This window comes from Geotrypetes seraphini, chromosome 4, assembly GCF_902459505.1.
Source record: "Geotrypetes seraphini chromosome 4, aGeoSer1.1, whole genome shotgun sequence".
Lineage (NCBI taxonomy): Eukaryota > Metazoa > Chordata > Amphibia > Gymnophiona > Dermophiidae > Geotrypetes > Geotrypetes seraphini.
In genome coordinates this window covers 90,361,715-90,380,426 of record NC_047087.1, presented here as the reverse complement: position 1 = coordinate 90,380,426, position 18,712 = coordinate 90,361,715, and the positions used below count along the sequence as shown (strand labels likewise).

Genomic DNA, 18,712 nt, shown 5'->3' with positions numbered 1-18,712 from the left:
ATCCCTCAAAGGAGATGGTTTGGATAGGCTGGAGTGAGCTTCAATGGCAACTCCAGTAGTTGGGACCTAAGGACAGTACTGGGTAGACTTCTAAGGTCTTTGGCCCAGAAATAACAAAGAAAAAAAAGACAGACTGGATGGACCATTCAGGTCTTTATCTGCTGTCATTTACTGTTTATCCTAAAATATAGTAGCACTAGTACCCTTATAATTCATTAGTAGGTCTTCTGATCTTTGATTTTATATTGCCACTAAATTAAGTGATTTGTGAGTGTGCCGAAATTTGGTGTTTGTGTCATGAACAATATAATTATAGATGTACATTTTTCAGTTGATTTAATTTTAAAATAGCCCCATTTTAAATAATAAAGGATTTATTTTTTAAAAAATATAGAACTCTAGCATAGACTTAGGGCCCCTTTTACAAAGCCATGATAGCACATCTCCTGCAGCAAATGCACCAAAGCCCATAGGAATCGAATGGGCTTTGGTGCATTTGCCATGGAAGAAGCACTACCATGGCTTTGTAAAAGGGCTCATTAAACAATTAACAACAACAAAAATACAGCCAAAGACTTAAACATAAGGAGTGGAAGGAACAGACAGGTGAAGGAGCAAGGAAAAAATGGTTGAGTACCTGAATGTGAACTACTTAGGCTATAAGTGGTATATAAATACGATAAATAAATAAATGTCTAATGTAGCCAGAGATAGAAATCTGTTGGCCAGATGGGACTTGGGGATTGTAGTTTAAAGATCCCTGTTCTAGGTGAAGCATCAACACCTGATGCCCACTTCATACCTAATGAATCGCTGGCAAATTCTTTATTTTCTATCACTTCAGATAGTCCTTAACTTGCAAGATACACCTACACACAAACAGGGCAGACTTTCCGAACGAGGTTACTTCAGCTAAGGTCATACTTAGTTCTGGGGGTCTTCATGTCTGTTACCCCTCCTTTAAACTATGTAGGTTCCTAAAATTAAATGATAAGTAGTAGTAGAGGAAAGACAGGTTGATCCAGGTGTAAAGAGGAGGGGAGGGATGGGAGGGGTGATAGGGATGGGAGGAGGTGGGAGAGTAAGGATGTAGCTTGGTGTGTGTATGTGGGGGGGGGGGGGAATACTCTTCATTCCTCTCTCTTCTTCAGGCCCAGAAGACAGGTGGTAGTAGCAGGAGAAAGCATATTGGGGTTGTTGGGTGGGGATGGTCCTTCAATTTGGAAAGAAGGCAGGGAACCAGTAGTCACAATGGAATGGACAATATATCCTTTACTCAAACATGAGGGAGTACTAGAGTAACCAGCTGACTGACAAAGGAAAGAAAAGGGAAAAGATGTTGAATGGAAGAGGGAGGATACATCCTGGAGACCTAGGAAAGAGACAGAACTCGGGGGAGGGAGTAGGATGAGAGGAGATCCTGGGCCCAGGGTGGGGGGTGGGAAGAAAGGAAGAGAGAGGGGAGGGACAGTGAAAAGGTACCAGGTATGGAGGAAGAAGAGATAGGGACACAGTGGGCCAACACTGGATGGGGGTGGAGAAAATAGGGACACAGGGAAGCAATGCTAATCACAGGAAGGGATAGGGAGAAAGGTACAGAGGGGAAAACTGATGAAAATAACGGCTGGATCAGGACGCTTTGAGGGCAGATGCTGAAACTGGAGAAAGGAAAGGGACAGAGACAGAGGATGCATAAGGATGTAGGAGGCAGTTGATCAGAGTTGCTGCCATAGGAAATTATTTTCATAGACCCAAAAGCGAGGGAAACAGGAGAGAAATGTTGAGCTGTGCTGGGGAGAAGGGGAAGAGATGCTGGGCTATAGGACCTCCTGGAGCTATTTTAACCTAGTCGCGGGAGGATGGGATGAGAGAAAGGTGAATATGCTGCACCAGAGGTGGTGGGAAAGGACTGGAAGAAAAATGATGGGCCCAGAAACTGGGGGTGGGGGTGGGGTGGAGATAGATGATGGATAACGGGAGGGAGAGAAAAAGAAAAGAGTGTTATTGGATACAGGAGTAAAGAACTAAAAGGAAATGATCAGTATATTAGAGACAGGTGTAGTAAATATACAAGAAAAAGCTTTTTTGGATACCAGCCACTGGAAAGAGAATTAGCAGAAGAGACAAATTGGGACCAACATGATGGAAAAATAAAATATCCAGACAACAAAGGTAGATAAAAGGTTTTTTATTTTGAATTTAAATGGAATATGTTAGCTTTGGGATATGTGCATCACAGGTCTCTTTGTATTGTGTTCAGCCAGACAGCTGATTGGGGGGAAGGGCAGAGCCTAAAGTGGGTGGGCACCAAATTTTCTCCATTCACCGTATCCAAATGCAAAATATAAATAAACTGATCTGGCAGGGAACCCCCAAGCCTAGGGTTACCAGATTTTCTGACGTAGAAATCCAGACATATGACTCCGCCCCATTCTGCTCTGGCCCTGCCCTGTACCACCTCCAGCCCTGCCCTGCCCCCACAAAGCCTCGTCTTTCTTCTCCAACCTCCGGGCCAAGTCTGGAGGGCGTGTGACATCATTCAAGCATACTCAGAGGCCCTCAAGACTTAGCCGGATGGCAGGGCTTTGTAAAACCTGGACAAACATGGGGGTTTTGGAAAGTCCATCCAGGCACCCAGACAGTCCTCTAAAAAGAAGACATGTCCGGGTTTTCCCTACCCAAACCTCACCAACTGAAGTCATCATCTTCCAGTTCAGCAGCCAGATCTCTCCAAGCTCTGCAGCTGATGGTATTAACTCAGGGAAACTGCAGCTGGCTGCAGAGCTTGGCGATTTCTGGCTGCTAGACTGGAGGAGGATGTGGAGGTGTTCTTCAGCTGACAGGGCTTTGGGTTCTCCATCAGCCATAATAAAGGAGGTAGTTAATTTTGGTAGGATCTGGATCCAGGACCTCCTATGGCTGTGCCATTGATTATGTTCACTACAAAAAGAAATGCACTTCTGTTTTTGTTTCTCTAGTGTTGCAGTACTTGCTAAGTTTAATTTCTTGGAGTTCACAGTTCAACTCTGGTCTTCATATATCTATTTCTATTTACAGTCCCTTGTTCTGTATTTGGTGAAGGACTGTCTGTTTTGTGTGTGAAAAAGTCATCTCATTTAAAGTTGTTCTATGTGTGGTAATGACAGGCAGTGGAATGGTAAGGGGGAGCAGTCATGTTGGTGGGCGCCATGTTGGTGGGGGCACCAGCATCCCTCCTCCTCTCCACCCCCTGCCTCTTCACATTCCTCCCCTCCATGTGCATGTCCCCCCATACCTCTAATTGAAGTTGTTGTTTGTGGCAATCAACAATGTGCTCTTTGAGACCCCCATCAGCTCTCCCGCTTACATCATTTCAGGGTGCCACGCATAGGTAGTGATGTCAGTGAGAGAGCCGATGAGGTTGCGAGGAGCATGTTGTTGACCAACGTGAGCAACAACTTGAACTAGAGATAGAAGGGAAGGGGCCTACGGTAGGTGGGATTGAGGAAGGATTGCAGGCAGGATTGTGGAAAGAGCGGGGGGAGGTAAGCCACCGCCTCAGACGCCTCTCACCCTTGCTACGTCACTGATGGTGAGGAGAGAAATCTGGGGCCCCTTCCTTAATTTCTGCCTTAGGCCCCAGCATGTCTAAAACCAGCCCCTGAGAACAAGGAAATTGATGTGTTTACTCCCCCCTTCTTTGAGCTTTTCTTGTACAAGGAAGAGGAGTCTGCTGCCTGCTCTCCCTCCCATCTGTTCATAAATGTGAGAAGGGAAGGGGAAGAATGGTTGCAACCCAAAAAATATGACAACTAATATAATAGACAGAACTAACCAAAGTCAGTGATCATCATTAGTTACTAGCAGCTATTGACTTTTCAATGGCCAATGCTAGTTACACCAAAATGAAGTGGCAGTCTTCTTTATCAATATCGGTGACACTTATGGTACTCACTGCCTCTTCGGCGTGGTGTTTGTAGCTCTTCACTTTCAACTGCAGCTTATCAATTAGATCCTGCATCCTAGTCAGATTCTTCTTATCCTCTTCAGCCTAAGTGTAACACCCAAATGGGAAAAGCATGAGGCACATTACATAGATACACCAATTTCTTGTGACCAGTCATGGCAAAGGGAAGGAGCCAAAGCCAGCCAGAAGCAGCATGTCTTAATTGTTTCTGCTGCTGGTGACTTACTGTGTTTGGAGGACTATGAAGTAGTGCTGTCGGATTCAGGGCAAAATGTTTTGATTCGATTTGTCCCTTTGAATTGATTTTTTTTTATTCAATTCACTTTTCCCACCTAATCAGGCATTCTTTTTCAAAGATCCTGGCGGGTTTATTTTGTAGCCTTTTCACCTACCCTACCCCCTTTGCCCCCTCCAACCCCATGCCAGCACTGTGGTGTAAACAAAATAAAAAATAATTTTCCTCTCTCTGTTAGGTCCTAGCTCACGCTCACTGTCTAACACCTGCTGTAGCAGGATACACTTTTCATATCTGACATATATCACAAAATATAAAATTAAATTATTTTTTTCTACCTTCTACTGCCATAATCCAACATTTGTTTCTTTCTCACTGCCTACCATCTCTCTCTCTCTCTTTCTGCCTTGTGCTTTGGGTCAAACCTATATATTCCCCTCCATGCATCATCTCTCCCTTCTTTCCCTCCATCATCACATACAACAGTTCTTTCTCCCTCCCCATGCACCATCTCTCCCTGCCCTCCATCATATGTCCAACGTTTCTCCCTCTCTCTTCTTCATGCATGTCTCCCTCTCCTCCACCATATGCAGAATTTCTCCCTCTCACCCTTTTCTACCTCTTTGTTTCATCTCTCCCTTCCTCTCCTCCACCCCAACAAATTCTTCCTCTTTCCTCCATGTGCAGCAGCTTTCCATCCCTCCCTCCCATCCCCCTGTGCAGCAGCTTTGCACCCCACTGACCCTCCCACCGTGAAACCCGACAAACTTCCGGGCCTCCCAAAGCAGCAGCAGCCTGGCAGTGGCTGGTCTTGAAGAAGCAGCGCTGTGAACAGGTTAGATGTGGTTAGGGGCAGAAAATAGACATGGTCGACTTAGACATCACTAGGCATCCAAGTTACGTGCCTAATATACCAGGCACCTCCCTCTAGTGCCTAGCAACACCTAAGTACATCTAAGCACCAGTAGGCGGGATTCTATAAAGGATGCCTAGCAGTTGATTGACAACTGTGCAGAGCGGTACCTACAATGTAGGTGTGCTTAGTCATCCTTTATAGAATCTGGCTCTCAATGACTTGTCCTGTGTCCCATTATGGTCTGTGCTGTTTCCACTCTGGCATTGTACCTGGTAGGACAGCTCTTTGATGCGCCTCTCAAATTTACGGACACCCTTTTGTGCCTCTGAATTGCGGCGCAGTTCCCCTTCCAATTCATTTTCCAACTCCCGAACCTGCAAAAGAAATGCAGTTATTACTACACACAGGAGGGTCAGTAGGCTGCAATTGTCTAATCGGTTCAGATTTTCCTGCCACTTCCTACTAGGATCTGATTCAACAAGGCCTGTTCCTATAGACACAGGATAGGAGAAGAGTCTTGATGAATCATGTCCTACAATACAGTTCTCATTCCATTTTTGGCAACATGATGACCTACTAGGGATGGGAAACCAGCAAATTTTCCTTTTGTGATGTTTTTTTCCTTTTGTGAATTCATTTTTGTGGATCATTATGTCATTTTGTCAGTAGCCAATAATAGTGTGCATGTGATGAAGCTACTAAGTAGTAGATTTAAAACAGTCTGGAGAAAATATTTCTTCACACAATGTGAAATTAAACTCTGGAATTCAATTGCTAGAGAACGTGGTGAAATCAGCTTAGCAGGGTTTAAAAAAAGGGTTGGCTAAATTCCTAAAAGGGAAGTTCATAGGCCATTATTGAGATGGCGTGAAGAAATCCACTGCTTATTCTTAGAATAAACAGTATAAAATCTGTTTTATTACTTAGGATCTAGCTAGGTACTTGTGATCTGGGTTGGCCACTGGGTTGGCCACTGGGTTGGCCACTGGAATCAGGATGCCGGGCTTGATGGACCTTTGGTCTGTCCCAGTATGGCAACTTTTATGTTCTTTGAGTGTGCATTATTATTGATGAATGCCAGAACATAAAATGCCATGTTTTTCTACTTGTTTTGTTTGCTAATGGATGCAATGACATAGGCTTTCATTGACATTTCCTAGTCTGTCACAAATGACAGCCCATCCCTTTGCTCTTCTGTTTATTATTACCCTCTTGTCTCCTGAGAATGTATGCTGAGTTTAGTTTTGCTTCCTGCATGTTTAAATCAACAGTTATAAGGTTGAAAGAAGCCTTCCTCCCACAAAATCATTGAATATAAACCGCTTTGATTGTAACCATACAGAAAAGGCGGTATATCAAGTTCTATCCCCCCTTACCCTATATGCTAACTTGCTTAGCTCTGATTCCCCTTTCATGCTGCAAGAGGCTGCTAAATTTTGTTCCCTTCTATACAAAAGGATTTTGTGATTAAATTTATTACTGGATCCCTTTGCCGGTAACCTTAGATTTGATAACTCAAGATCTATAAGTCAAAAATATTTTCTATAAATACATTTTTCTCTTTTTTTTCTTTTGTTGTTGCAGTACATTCTTGCTATTTGTGCATCCAATATTCACAATTTAGCATATCCATAGGTATGCAAATTGTGACTGCTATTCACACCGCTGTATTCGCAGATCAGAGTATTTAAAAATTGACCTTTTTTGCTTTTACTTTCACTTTTAGAAATGGCCACCGAGCGTCCATGGAGTGAGTTGCAAACAACAACTCCAAAAAGAAAAAACATGAAACGTGTCTTAGTGATAAAATATGTGTGTTAGACAGGCTTTGTTCTGGCAAGTATGTTTCTGCCGATAGCCACAGGTTTAATGGTTTTTGGCATGTACTGTCCCATTCAGGAACCTAACTCTGTTTTTTCTAAAGGAACCATTATTCACTTTCTGCGAGTTTGAGGAACCACATATATGCCTGGAACCTAACATCTATTTTCTTATAGACACATTGTTTCTTTATTCATGAATTCGCAGTTCACAAAGATTTTCAGGGATCATATAGCGTATAGCGAGAATGCACTGTATAAGACTCTGGTGAAACCTCATAAAGAACATTATGTATAATTCTGAAGACCACACCTTAAAAAAGTTATAAACAGGATGGAGTTAGTTCAGAGGGTAGCTACTAAAATGGTCCGTGGTCTTCATCATAAAGTATATGGAGCGAGATTTAAAGACCTCAATATGTATTACTGTGTAAAAAAGCAGGCGAGAGAAATATGCCACAGGAGGTGAGTCTCTTTCAAATGAAAGGAAGCTTTGGAATGAGAGGTCATAAGATGAAGGTGAAAGGGGACAGACTCAGAGTAACCTGAAGAAATACGTTTGAAATGGAAAGGGTGGTAAATTCATGGAATGGTATCCCAGTGAAGGTGGTGGAAGCAAAAACTATCTGAATTTAAGAAAGCTTGGCATAGGTACATAGGATCTCTAAGGGAAATAAGAGATAGTAGATGGCAGAGACAGACAGACTAGATAGGCCATATGGGCTTTATCTGCCTTCATTTTTCCATGTTTCATACAAGAGCATGAAATCCCACTTGTCTTCCTCAACCAGAGTCAATGATCTTCCTCTAAATATGTGTAAGTTAGGAGGATAATGACTTGACACATGAAACTTACCCTGGTCTCTAATTTTTGGATCTGCTTTTTGCCCCCTTTGAGTGCTATTTGCTCAGCTTCATCAAGTCTCTTCTGCAGGTCTTTGATGGTCTGTTCCATATTCTTCTTCATCCTTTCCAAGTGAGCGCTGGTGTCTTGTTCCTTCTTGAGCTCTTCAGCCATCATTGCTGCCTGCAGTGAAGTGAAACAACTCCGTTAAGATTTTCAATTAAGGAGCATAGGGAATCTGGACATATTAAGGAGTCTAGCTAAAAATTCTGCTGCTTTAAAGCCAGTAGAGAAATATGTTCTGCTTTCTTTCCATTAATAATGACCTTGCTTCCCTTTTCAGGAGGTGATAGTCTATGTTATGTAGGAGGGGATCTTAGGTTTTCAGTCATATTCATAGGTGTCCCTTCATACAGATAGGATCCCATACTGTAAGATTTTGCAGTAGTAGTGGATGTGAGGGAAGAGAGGTTTGAGTCCTATACAATCCCCAAGGAAACCTACATTTATTTTGAAAAATTTCTCCAAATCTCACATCAGTGATTGCTTTTTTTGCTTTCTCTTCAGCATTCCTGCATTCTTGCATGGCCTCCTCCACTTCATTCTGCATCATCAAGATGTCACCCTCCAGTTTCTTCTTCTGGTTAATCAAACCGGTGTTCTGAAAGAAGAGAACCTACATAAGACTTATCCATCAAAACAGCACTGGATATGGGCAAAATCAGACTTAAATCAGTTCCCCTTGTTTAACCTTTCTGCTTTCAGAGATGTAAAACAGTTTTTCTTCCTCTTTACAAACACAATCCTCACTTCTGAGAATATCAAGTGGAACTGGTAATGGTAGCATTGGATTGCAGATAGTCAGGGCCAGATTTTCCTATAGGCTAACTAGGCTTCAGCCTAGGGCCTCAAGATCAAGAGGGGCCTACATTCAAATTGTTAAATTACACTATTCTAAAAACAGTGAACACTAAAACACTGAACCGAAAATAAGGAGAAATTCTATGCTTCGGGATCGGAACTGGCTCCGGCCGCAACGGGGCGCCGACTCAGCTTCTCCCTTTCTTTTTCTCGCCCTGGGAGGAGGATCGGGGAGGGAAAGACATCAGTCCAGAAACAGCTGGGCAAAGCCCAGCCCTGCGGGGAGAGAGGCAAAATGTGGATCCGTCAGGACAGGGCGGCCCAGACTGGCATCGGAGGGGGGATGAGGGGGTTTAATGGAAGGCAGGCAGGATGGCATGGGGAGGTGTTCAATGGAAGGGGGATGGGAGGCAGGCGGGCATCGGAGGGGGGTGTGAGGTGAGGAAGGACGCACTGGGGGCACTATGGACATAGGAAGGGGCAATGTTGTGTGTTATGTTTGATTAGTTATTGTTACAAGTACTATATATGGTGCTGAGAATAAATGTCCAAATAAGTGTTCTCGACTTTTTATTTATTTATTATCCATGTCACATTTTTTATAAAGGTTAGTACCAATAACAACATGTTTCATTTAACATATGATGTATTTTATTATCTCTCATGTAATTTACAACCTTAAAAATGGGAGGTGAAAGGGCCTCATAAGTTGAATAGCCTAGGGCCTCTTTTCATCTAAATCCGGCCCTGCAGATAGTAACCCACATATCCTGACTAGGGCAATCTGTAAATGAAGGATGAAATAAGCAACTCTGGTCCTGGCCAAACCTTAATAAACCAATGTATATTGTTTTGGTTCTTCAGAGCTTTCTCCTGGATAGTATGGTAGCATATACCATCCTTAAACTACATGGAAACTTCTAAAAGAGCAAAGTGAGAAGGATAAGTCTTTAATTATTATTATTCTTATTCAAATTCAGTTGAGTCAACAAGATCATGACTAGACAACTTCCCGTCCGAGGTCCAGTAGACTACAAGTGGTAAAAGTGAATTGCATCCCAGATCTATATTCTAAGATGTTCAGAATGCCACCTGCAAATTTTTTTCATTGCTGTACTCATCCCCCAGATTACCAGCCAAGTTCAAACCTGGGTATGCAGGAGATTCACACGTTCTGTAGCTTCCAGCAGCTCTTGCTCTGCCAGTTTCCTCCCACGCTCCGTCTGGTCCAGGGCGGCCCTCAGCTCATCCAACTCAGAGAGCAAGAGGTTGTTGCGCCTTTCAGTCGCAGCACTTTGTTCCTTCAGGTCCTCAGTCAAGTGAATAGCATCATCGAGCTGTACCTGCAGGTCCTGCAACAACCACATGGCATATACACTGATATGGTAAGGCTAGGACCCAAGTTACTGCTCACTGTCAGATATTTCTCAAGATAGGTAAGAACATATTACATTGAAGCAGCGGCATAGCAAGGGTAGGAGGTGCTCTCCTCTCCACCCCACCCCACTCCTTCCACACCCTCGCATCACACTCATGCCTTCCCTTCCCACCCCCCTATCGCTTTAAATCTTCGCCAGGGCAAGCAGCTTCTCTGGCCTGCTGCTCGCGTTGGCGTTGGCTATCCCTCTGACATCACTTCCAGGCCCCACAACCTGGAAGTGATGTCAGAGGGAGCCAGGCCAGTGTGAGCAGTAGGCTAGAGTAGTTTCTTGTGCTGGCAAAGATTTTAAAGAGGTATGGGGCCGGGGAAGAGAGGGTGTGAGTGAGGAATGGGGGAGGGGGCGTTGAGAGGTACCGGTGCTCTCACCAAGATGGCACCTGGGGCGGTCCGCCCCCTTCCCCCCTTACACAACCACTGTATTGAAGTAATTTTTACAATCTACTGCAGCACGAAGATGTCCATTGTTAATTCAAGGCCCTTTATACTAAACTGTGATAAGAAATGGACTTGGCTGTTCCTTACTTGAGATTTTTCCATATGTAATGCCCATTTCTAGGGCAGCTATAAAATTCAACTTTTTAATATTACTGTATATCTTTTTCTTGCTGTGTGCTAATGTTAGCATTAGCATGCAGCCATAAAAAAAAAAATAACATAGCCAATAAGGTCTCCTTTAATATGGTTGTGCTAACCAGTTAGCATGTCACACCCATTAGCGCATCCATACCCATTCTCCACCCCTGACACACCACTTTCCAAAAATTCAAAACAATAAATACCCCATGCTTAGCACATGCAAATGGAAAAACTAACACAGAATGCTTGAAGTTTTAGCACCTCCTGATATAGGCCATGTTTCCTGCAGTAGGTGTGCATTAGCACCTAACACAGCCCCTCAGTGATTTTCATAAAATAGTGCGGTTGCTGTGTTAGTCCACTTTAATAAATACAAAATCTATAAGATGAGACCTTTTCATTGCATTAACTTAGTGCATTTCTGACTCATTTATTGGAAGTTTAAACCCCTTTCTGACTTGAGGAAAAGGGTTTTAACTTCTAAAAGCTAGTCAAAAAATGTAGTTGGTTCAATAAAAAGGCAGCAGCATTTAAAAAAAAAAATTATTTATTAAGGGGCTTTTTTTTTTTAAAACTAAAGCATAGCATGCGCTAATTGACATTAGTTTAGATCAGTGGTTCCCAACCCTGTCCTGGAGGACCACCAGGCCAGTCAGGTTTTCAGGATAGCCCTAATGAATATGCATGAGAGAGATCTGCATATAATGGAGGTGCCAGGCATGCAAATCTGCTCCATGCATATTCATTAGGGCTATCCTGAAAACCCGACTAGCCTGGTGGTCCTCCAGGATGGGGTTAGGAACCACTGATTTAGATGAAGTATCATATAATCCAGTGGTCTCAAACTCAAACCCTTTGAAGGCCACATTTTGGATTTGTAGGTACTTGGAGGGCCTTAGAAAAAATAGTCTTATTAAAGAAATGACAATTTTGCATGAGGTAAAACTCTTTATAGTTTGTAAATCTTTCCTTTTGGCTAAGTCTTAATAATAATATTGTCATTTATAGCTAAAGAGACATGTGATCAAGAAACTGTTTTATTTTACTTTTGTGATTATGATAAACATACCGAAGGCCTCAAAATAGTACCTAGTGGGCTGCATGTGTCCCTGGGCTACAAGTTTGAGACCACTGATATAATCCATGGTAGCGATTCCCGGCATGACAAACGCAATGAAGCCCATTCAACTTCTGTGGGTCTCCTCGCATTTACCGCACCAGGAATCACTACTGCAGCTTTGTAAAAGGAGCCCTTACTAGGATTGCCAGACATCTGGATATCCCCATACATGTCCTTCTTTACGAGGACATGTCCAGGGATCTGGACAGCTTTTCATAACCTGGCACTTTGTCATCGCGTCACATCTGGGATGCCCTCCTGCCCGACAAGAGCGGGGGGCAGAGCTAGGGCGGGACTGAGGCATAACAGGGCAGGGATGGGTGGAACTGAGTGGGCCTAGGGGCAGGTCTAGGGGTTCAGATTTTACTAAAGTAAAATCTGGTAACCTTAGCCCTTACACTAAACTAAGCTTTAGTAAAAGGGTCTCCATGTAAGGTGCATAAAATCAACATTTCTCTTAAATTTATATTCCATATATCCTACAATTCTAAACGAATTACAAATTATTCAGGTACTCAAGCATTTTTCCCTAATTGTTCCAAAAGGCTCCCATTCCATCTAATGTACCTGGGGCAATGGGGATTAAGTGATTTGCCCAGGGTCACAAGGAGCAATGTGGGATTTGAACCCACAACCTCAGGGTGCCAAGGCTGTAGCTCTAATTTTTTGTCTCCCCGCCCCTTTCCATGATGGTTTTCTGGATCCTGAGGCAGTATAATGTAAGAATAGTGAATGCTTGCATATAGTAGTGTGCACTTTAAGAAAAGTGTGCAATATTAATGACATTTGTTTCAAAATCAGAAAAAAAAGACACACATTTTCTGGATGCCCACTCAGAGCTAATAATGTACCTTGATCTGGGCCTGAAGGAATCGTGCAGTCTTGGTTGCTTCTGTAGCCTGCCTGGTGGCATGACTCAGCTGAATCTCCATTTCATTCAGATCTCCTTCCATCTTCTTCTTCAGCCGGATGGCTTCATTTCGGCTCTTGGCTTCTGAATCCAAGGTGGACTGCAGGGACTCAATGATGCGTTGTTGATTTCTCCTAGGAATGACAGATTCAGTTTTTCTACATTTTGTACCTAGTACCATTTTTGATGATAACCAATTGGATGCTTGCTTAGTTTGTAGAGGGAAAGCCTATCATGCTTTGGAGTATTCTTTGCATGAAATTGGTTATGCTTCAGTATCAAGGTTAAATCAGGGGTGGAGACTACAGAATGACACAGGGACACATTTTTCCCTGCCCCACAGGAACTCATTTTCCCATCCCATCCCCATGAGTTCTTTTCCTGTCCCTGCCCCATTCCTACAAGCTCTGTCCTCATCTGCACAAGCTTCAAACACTTTAAAATCGTAAGCGTTCAAAGCTTGTGAGGTTAAGGCAGAGCTTAAAGGAATGGGACAGGGATAGCGACAAAACTCATGGGGACGGGATGGGGAAATTGAGTTCCTGCAGGGACAGGGACATTTTCTAGTGTCATTTTCTAGTGCTGTGGTTCTCAACCCTGTCCTGGGGACCCCCTAGCCATTCAGGTTTTCAAGATATCCCTAGTGAATATGCATGAGAGAGATTTGAATATAATGGAAGTGACAGGTATGCAAATCTCTCTCATGCATATTCATTAGGGATATCTTGAAAACCCGAATGGTTGGGGGGGGGGTTTCCCTAGGACAGGGTTGAGAACCACTGCTCTAGTGGGTTCTCCAAGGATATTAATTAAGCATGTTTTCTGGATAACTCTAATGAGTATGCACTGCCTCTAATTATGCTAATCTATTTCAAACCTATTTATTCAGATTATCCAGAAAACCTGGTCTGCTCATTAGCCTTCAAGGAGCTTAAATTAATTCACTAGCCATTCCAAATTGGTAGGTCAAAAGCCTAAGCTTAAGAAAACATATTTTCTTCTGTAATGTAACTCTTTTACAAATAGGGTCTGTAATGTGTGCCATAATCAAGATGCACTGTAGCAAAGCTGTATCTACACCAGAGACTTCCCTATCTCTGTTGGGTAACTCCCAGCCAATTGGATTTTCTGGATATCCATAAAGAGTATGCATAAAACTTGCATACCACAAAGGCAGGAGAGTTTGATAAGAAGTTTTTTCCCTCTCTGACTATCATCATTACCTTAAGTATGGGACAATTTGATTCCTTATGCTAAGTACTGCTGCTGTTGCTTTTTGTCAGCTTGAATATTTTAACTCTTTAGGCTGGAGGTGAGGGGCAGGAATTCCACTGTTACTTTGTGAATTAGATTGATAGTAATTGCACTATAGAAGTTCATTCACTGTTGTTATTCACACACAGTATGTTCCTATGATGGTGTGGTGCTTAGTTGTGCGATTATCTCACCTTGGAAAAAGCCCAGCATGTTCAAGGGTGGTGGCTGTAGTTCTTTTTAAACTTTGTGCTGCCTCAAGCTTGTAACCTCACACCGAGGACATACTTCACCATTATTATATTATACTGGTGTTAATTTTATAGTTGGGTTCCTCCCCTTCACCTTTTGGCAAATGCTGCTCAGTTTGTGACAGTACTTATAGGAAGGCAATAGTGGTGTTAATGTGGGGCAGTCCTCATTCTCATTCATGAACAGCAGAGCCACTAATGTGGAACGCAATTAGCTATAGCTGTGGACTCAAGGTGCAGTTGGCTGCTGGAGTGACAAAAAACATGGAATCAGAATGAATGCTCATTATAGATATCCTGAAAACCCAACTGGCTGGGTTCTCCCAGGATACATATAGGAATCACAGATTCACATTGGCTAGTAGTATAAGTAATTCAAGGATTATGTATTGTTTACTGTAAGCTTCTATACCACTACTAATGACTGGGTCAATTCAGAGCGGCTTACATGAGCTTCTGTAAAGCAACACCTGATTGCTTTTATGGCCTACTTAAAATAGTTTTACTCTGGCTATCATCTCTGATTGTTCCACGAATGGGGGTGTGACAAACTGGCAGGCAAGAGAATCACAGCTCATGAACTTTGATGTTGATCTTATCAGTCAGAAGGGCAGTGTATTGTACACCAAATGAAACATTTCACATTCATGTTTGACAAACTCTTATGGGAAAGATTTATGATACCTTCTTTATCTTTAATGGCAGTAGTTGATCTGTAAGGCACCTAAGTGCCTTACAGAGAAACAGCACAACGAAGGGGAAAGGAGATCGAGGCATCCCCCTTCACTGCACCGGAGGGCCAGATCGATCTTAGGCAGTTAGCCCCGCCCCCAGCAGCCATTTTTTCTTCTGGTCTGCCTCCCAGCCCTCTTAAGGGCTCAGCAGACCAGGCCATCCGCAGAAACAACACAGTGAAGGGGAAGGGAAATTGAGGCATCCCCCTTCACTCCACCAGAGGGCCAGATCGATTTTCGATGGTTAGCCCCGTCCCCAGCAGCCGTTTTTTCTCCTGGTCTGCCTCCCAGCCCTCTTAAGGGCTCAGCAGACCAGGCCATTCCCAGAAGCAGCACTGTGAAGGGGAAGGCAGAGGAAGGAGGAAACTTCCCTCCATCTTGTCCCGACGCCCAACGCCGCTTGTGCAGGTCAGATTGGGCTTGACTCTGCCCTCCCCGGAGCTTCTGCTCTCGTTAGCCCATTTGAGGGCTGCTGAAAGATTTTTCCCTTAGCAACTCTTCAAAGCAGCTACACTACCAACGGGAGCTGCCCCAGCGCCTCAACTGCCTCTCCGCTGCAGGGATCTTGGTCGGGATGGTGTGGGAGACAAACCCTGCCTCCTGACATCCCTAGCAGCACTAAACCGAACGAGCAAAACCGCGAGCCTGGAAAGAGCTGTGCCCGACTTTGGTTCCCCTTATTCTAACTTGGTGCACTTGACTTTTAAACTGCTGCCACTGAACCTGATTTAGTGCCACCTGATTTACTACTAATTTAACTATTAATTTAACTGTTAATTTAACTGCTATTGAATCCAATTTAGTGCCATCTGATTTACCGTATTTTCGCGGATATAACGCGCACCATTGTAAAACGCGCACAGGGGTATAGCGCGCAGAAATCACGATGATATGTACAAAAACTTTTCTATACCGCGCTCAGGCATATAACGCGCATGCTGCCCGACTCTCCTCTGGCCACCCCGACTCTCCTTTCGCTCTCCCCGACTCTCCTCTGGCCACCCCGACTCTCCTTTCGCCCTCCCCGACTCTCATCTGGTTGCCCCGACTCACCCTGACTTTCGGTGCACTGCCCCGACTCTCCTCTGGTTGCCCCGACTCACCCTGACTTTCGGTGCACTGCCCCGACTCTCCTCTGGTTGCCCCGACTCACCGTTCACCCGCCCTGACCTTCGGTGCACTGCCCCGCCTCTCCGTGCCTGTCCCCCTTGAAGTCCTGTCCCCCCTTGAAGGTCTGCCTGTCCCCCCTTGAAGTCCTGTCCCCATCCTGAAAGCCTGATGCCCCCCCTCGACGTCCGATTCTTCTTCCCCCTCGGCAGGACCACTCGCACCCCCACCCCGAAGGACCGCCGACTCCCCGACAATATTGGGCCAGGAGGGAGCCCAAATCCTCCTGGCCACGGCGACCCCCTAACCCCACCCCGCACTACATTACGGGCAGGAGGGATCCCAGGCCCTCCTGCCCTCGACGCAAACCCCCTCCCCCCAACGACCGCCCCCCCCAAGAACCTCCGCCCGTCCCCCAGCCGACCCGCGACCCCCCTGGCCGACCCCCACGACACCCCCACCCGCCTTCCCCGTACTTTGTGTAGTTGGGCCAGAAGGGAGCCCAAACCCTCCTGGCCACGGCGACCCCCTAACCTCACCCCGCACTACATTACGGGCAGGAGGGATCCCAGGCCCTCCTGCCCTCGACGCAAACCCCCCTCCCTCCAACGACCGCCCCCCCCCCAAGAACCTCCGACCGACCCGCGACCCCCCTGGCCGACCCCCCCACCCCCCTTCCCCGTACCTTTGGAAGTTGGCCGGACAGACGGGAGCCAAACCCGCCTGTCCGGCAGGCAGCCAACGAAGGAATGAGGCCGGATTGGCCCATCCGTCCTAAAGCTCCGCCTACTGGTGGGGCCTAAGGCGCGTGGGCCAATCAGAATAGGCCCTGGAGCCTTAGGTCCCACCTGGGGGCGCGGCCTGAGACACATGGTCGGGTTTGGCCCATGTGCCTCAGGCCGCGCCCCCAGGTGGGACCTAAGGCTCCAGGGCCTATTCTGATTGGCCCACGCGCCTTAGGCCCCACCAGTAGGCGGAGCTTTAGAACGGATGGGCCAATCCGGCCTCATTCCTTCGTTGGCTGCCTGCCGGACAGGCGGGTTTGGCTCCCGTCTGTCCGGCCAACTTCCAAAGGTACGGGGAAGGGGGGTGGGGGGGTCGGCCAGGGGGGTCGCGGGTCGGTCGGAGGTTCTTGGGGGGGGGCGGTCGTTGGAGGGAGGGGGGTTTGCGTCGAGGGCAGGAGGGCCTGGGATCCCTCCTGCCCGTAATGTAGTGCGGGGTGGGGTTAGGGGGTCGCCGTGGCCAGGAGGGTTTGGGCTCCCTTCTGGCCCAACTACACAAAGTACGGGGAAGGTGGGTGGGGGTGTCGTGGGGGTCGGCCAGGGGGGTCGCGGGTCGGCTGGGGGACGGGCGGAGGTTCTTGGGGGGGGGGGCGGTCGTTGGGGGGAGGGGGTTTGCGTCGAGGGCAGGAGGGCCTGGGATCCCTCCTGCCCGTAATGTAGTGCGGGGTGGGGTTAGGGGGTCGCCGTGGCCAGGAGGGTTTGGGCTCCCTCCTGGCCCGATATTGTTGGGGAGTCGGCGGTCCTTCGGGGTGAGGGTGCGAGTGGTCCTGCCGGGGGGGGGGGGGATGTATCGGACGTCGGGGAGTCGGCCGGGCAAGAGGGCTTGGGCTCCCTCTTGCTCCGATCGTGGATGCGGGTGCGGGTGGGAGCGCGTGCGAGCGGTCGTTCGGGGTGGGGGTGCGAGCGGTCCTGCTGGGGGGGTGAATCGGGCGTCGGGCGGGGTGGGAACTATGTTTAAAAACTTTTGTATACCGCGCTCAGGCATATAACGCGCGAGGGGTATGCGCGGTACGTAAAATCACGTATAACGCGCGCGTTATATCCGCGAAAATACGGTACTGCTAACTTAACCATTAATCTAACTGATAATTCATCTGCTCACATTGAATCCGATCCAGTGCTATCGGATTCAATGAAAATTGATTAACTTAGAAATTGGGAGTAACAGAAACACCAAATAGCCACTAGGACAAGAAAGTCATTTAATCTGCAAGCATGAATTTCCTACTGATTTTACTAATCTATTTAATATGCGATAACATTAAGGATGTCAAGTCACTCTATCCACAACTACACTCAGCCCATTATCCTGACTTACCCATCAGGCTTATAATTAACCAACAGGAAGATGGAGCAAACCATATTAATGTAATTTTGAGCAACGGAAAACAACAACGTACCATAAAAAAAAAGGATAAGGGAAATAAAACCTATCAGAACCATTACATCTACCAAACTTATCACATCCACTTCCGTTCCCTATGCGTATCTTAACACCAGTTCTATCAGGAATAAGGCATTTTTAATTAAAGATTGGATCATCAGCAAGCAAATAGCCTGTCTTTTCCTAACAGAAACGTGGCTATTGTCTGAAGATGACCCAATAATAAACGATCTCCTACCAGATAATTTTAAAATTTACATGCTAAATTGTGCTGAAAGAAGAGGGGGAGGATTAGAAATTGTTTCTAAGGAAGAATTTGTAGTAGAACTATTGGATTCCAAAATGACCAATCATTTAGAAATATTAGCCTGTAAAATTAGCAATAAGGAACTAGAAGATTCCCTTGTATATTATTCTATGTTCCGCCAAAAAGCTGGTCAAAAGCTAAAGAGGACTTTTGCGAATTTGTCCTACATAACTCAATCACTTCATCACATAATTTAATTGCAGGAGACATAAACCTACATTTAGATGAAGTGGACAATCCAAAAGCGAAAGACTAAAAACTTTCTATCTCTCTTAATTACAATC

The 18,712-nt window shown here is 45.6% G+C and overlaps 1 protein-coding gene across 2 annotated transcripts in view; it reads right to left on the bottom strand.

Moving 5' to 3' along the window:
- The window catches only part of MYH15 (myosin heavy chain 15), a 143,725-nt gene that overhangs the window by 9,506 nt on the left and 115,507 nt on the right, over positions 1-18,712 (bottom strand). For both annotated transcript variants that reach the window (XM_033941288.1, XM_033941289.1), the window contains exons 35-40: positions 12,551-12,743; positions 9,711-9,914; positions 8,237-8,362; positions 7,714-7,884; positions 5,307-5,411; positions 3,935-4,030 (exon numbers count right to left, since the gene is read on the bottom strand). In XM_033941288.1, coding sequence (XP_033797179.1) covers positions 3,935-4,030; positions 5,307-5,411; positions 7,714-7,884; positions 8,237-8,362; positions 9,711-9,914; positions 12,551-12,743 — 895 coding nt within the window. The remainder of the gene's footprint in view (positions 1-3,934; positions 4,031-5,306; positions 5,412-7,713; positions 7,885-8,236; positions 8,363-9,710; positions 9,915-12,550; positions 12,744-18,712) is intronic.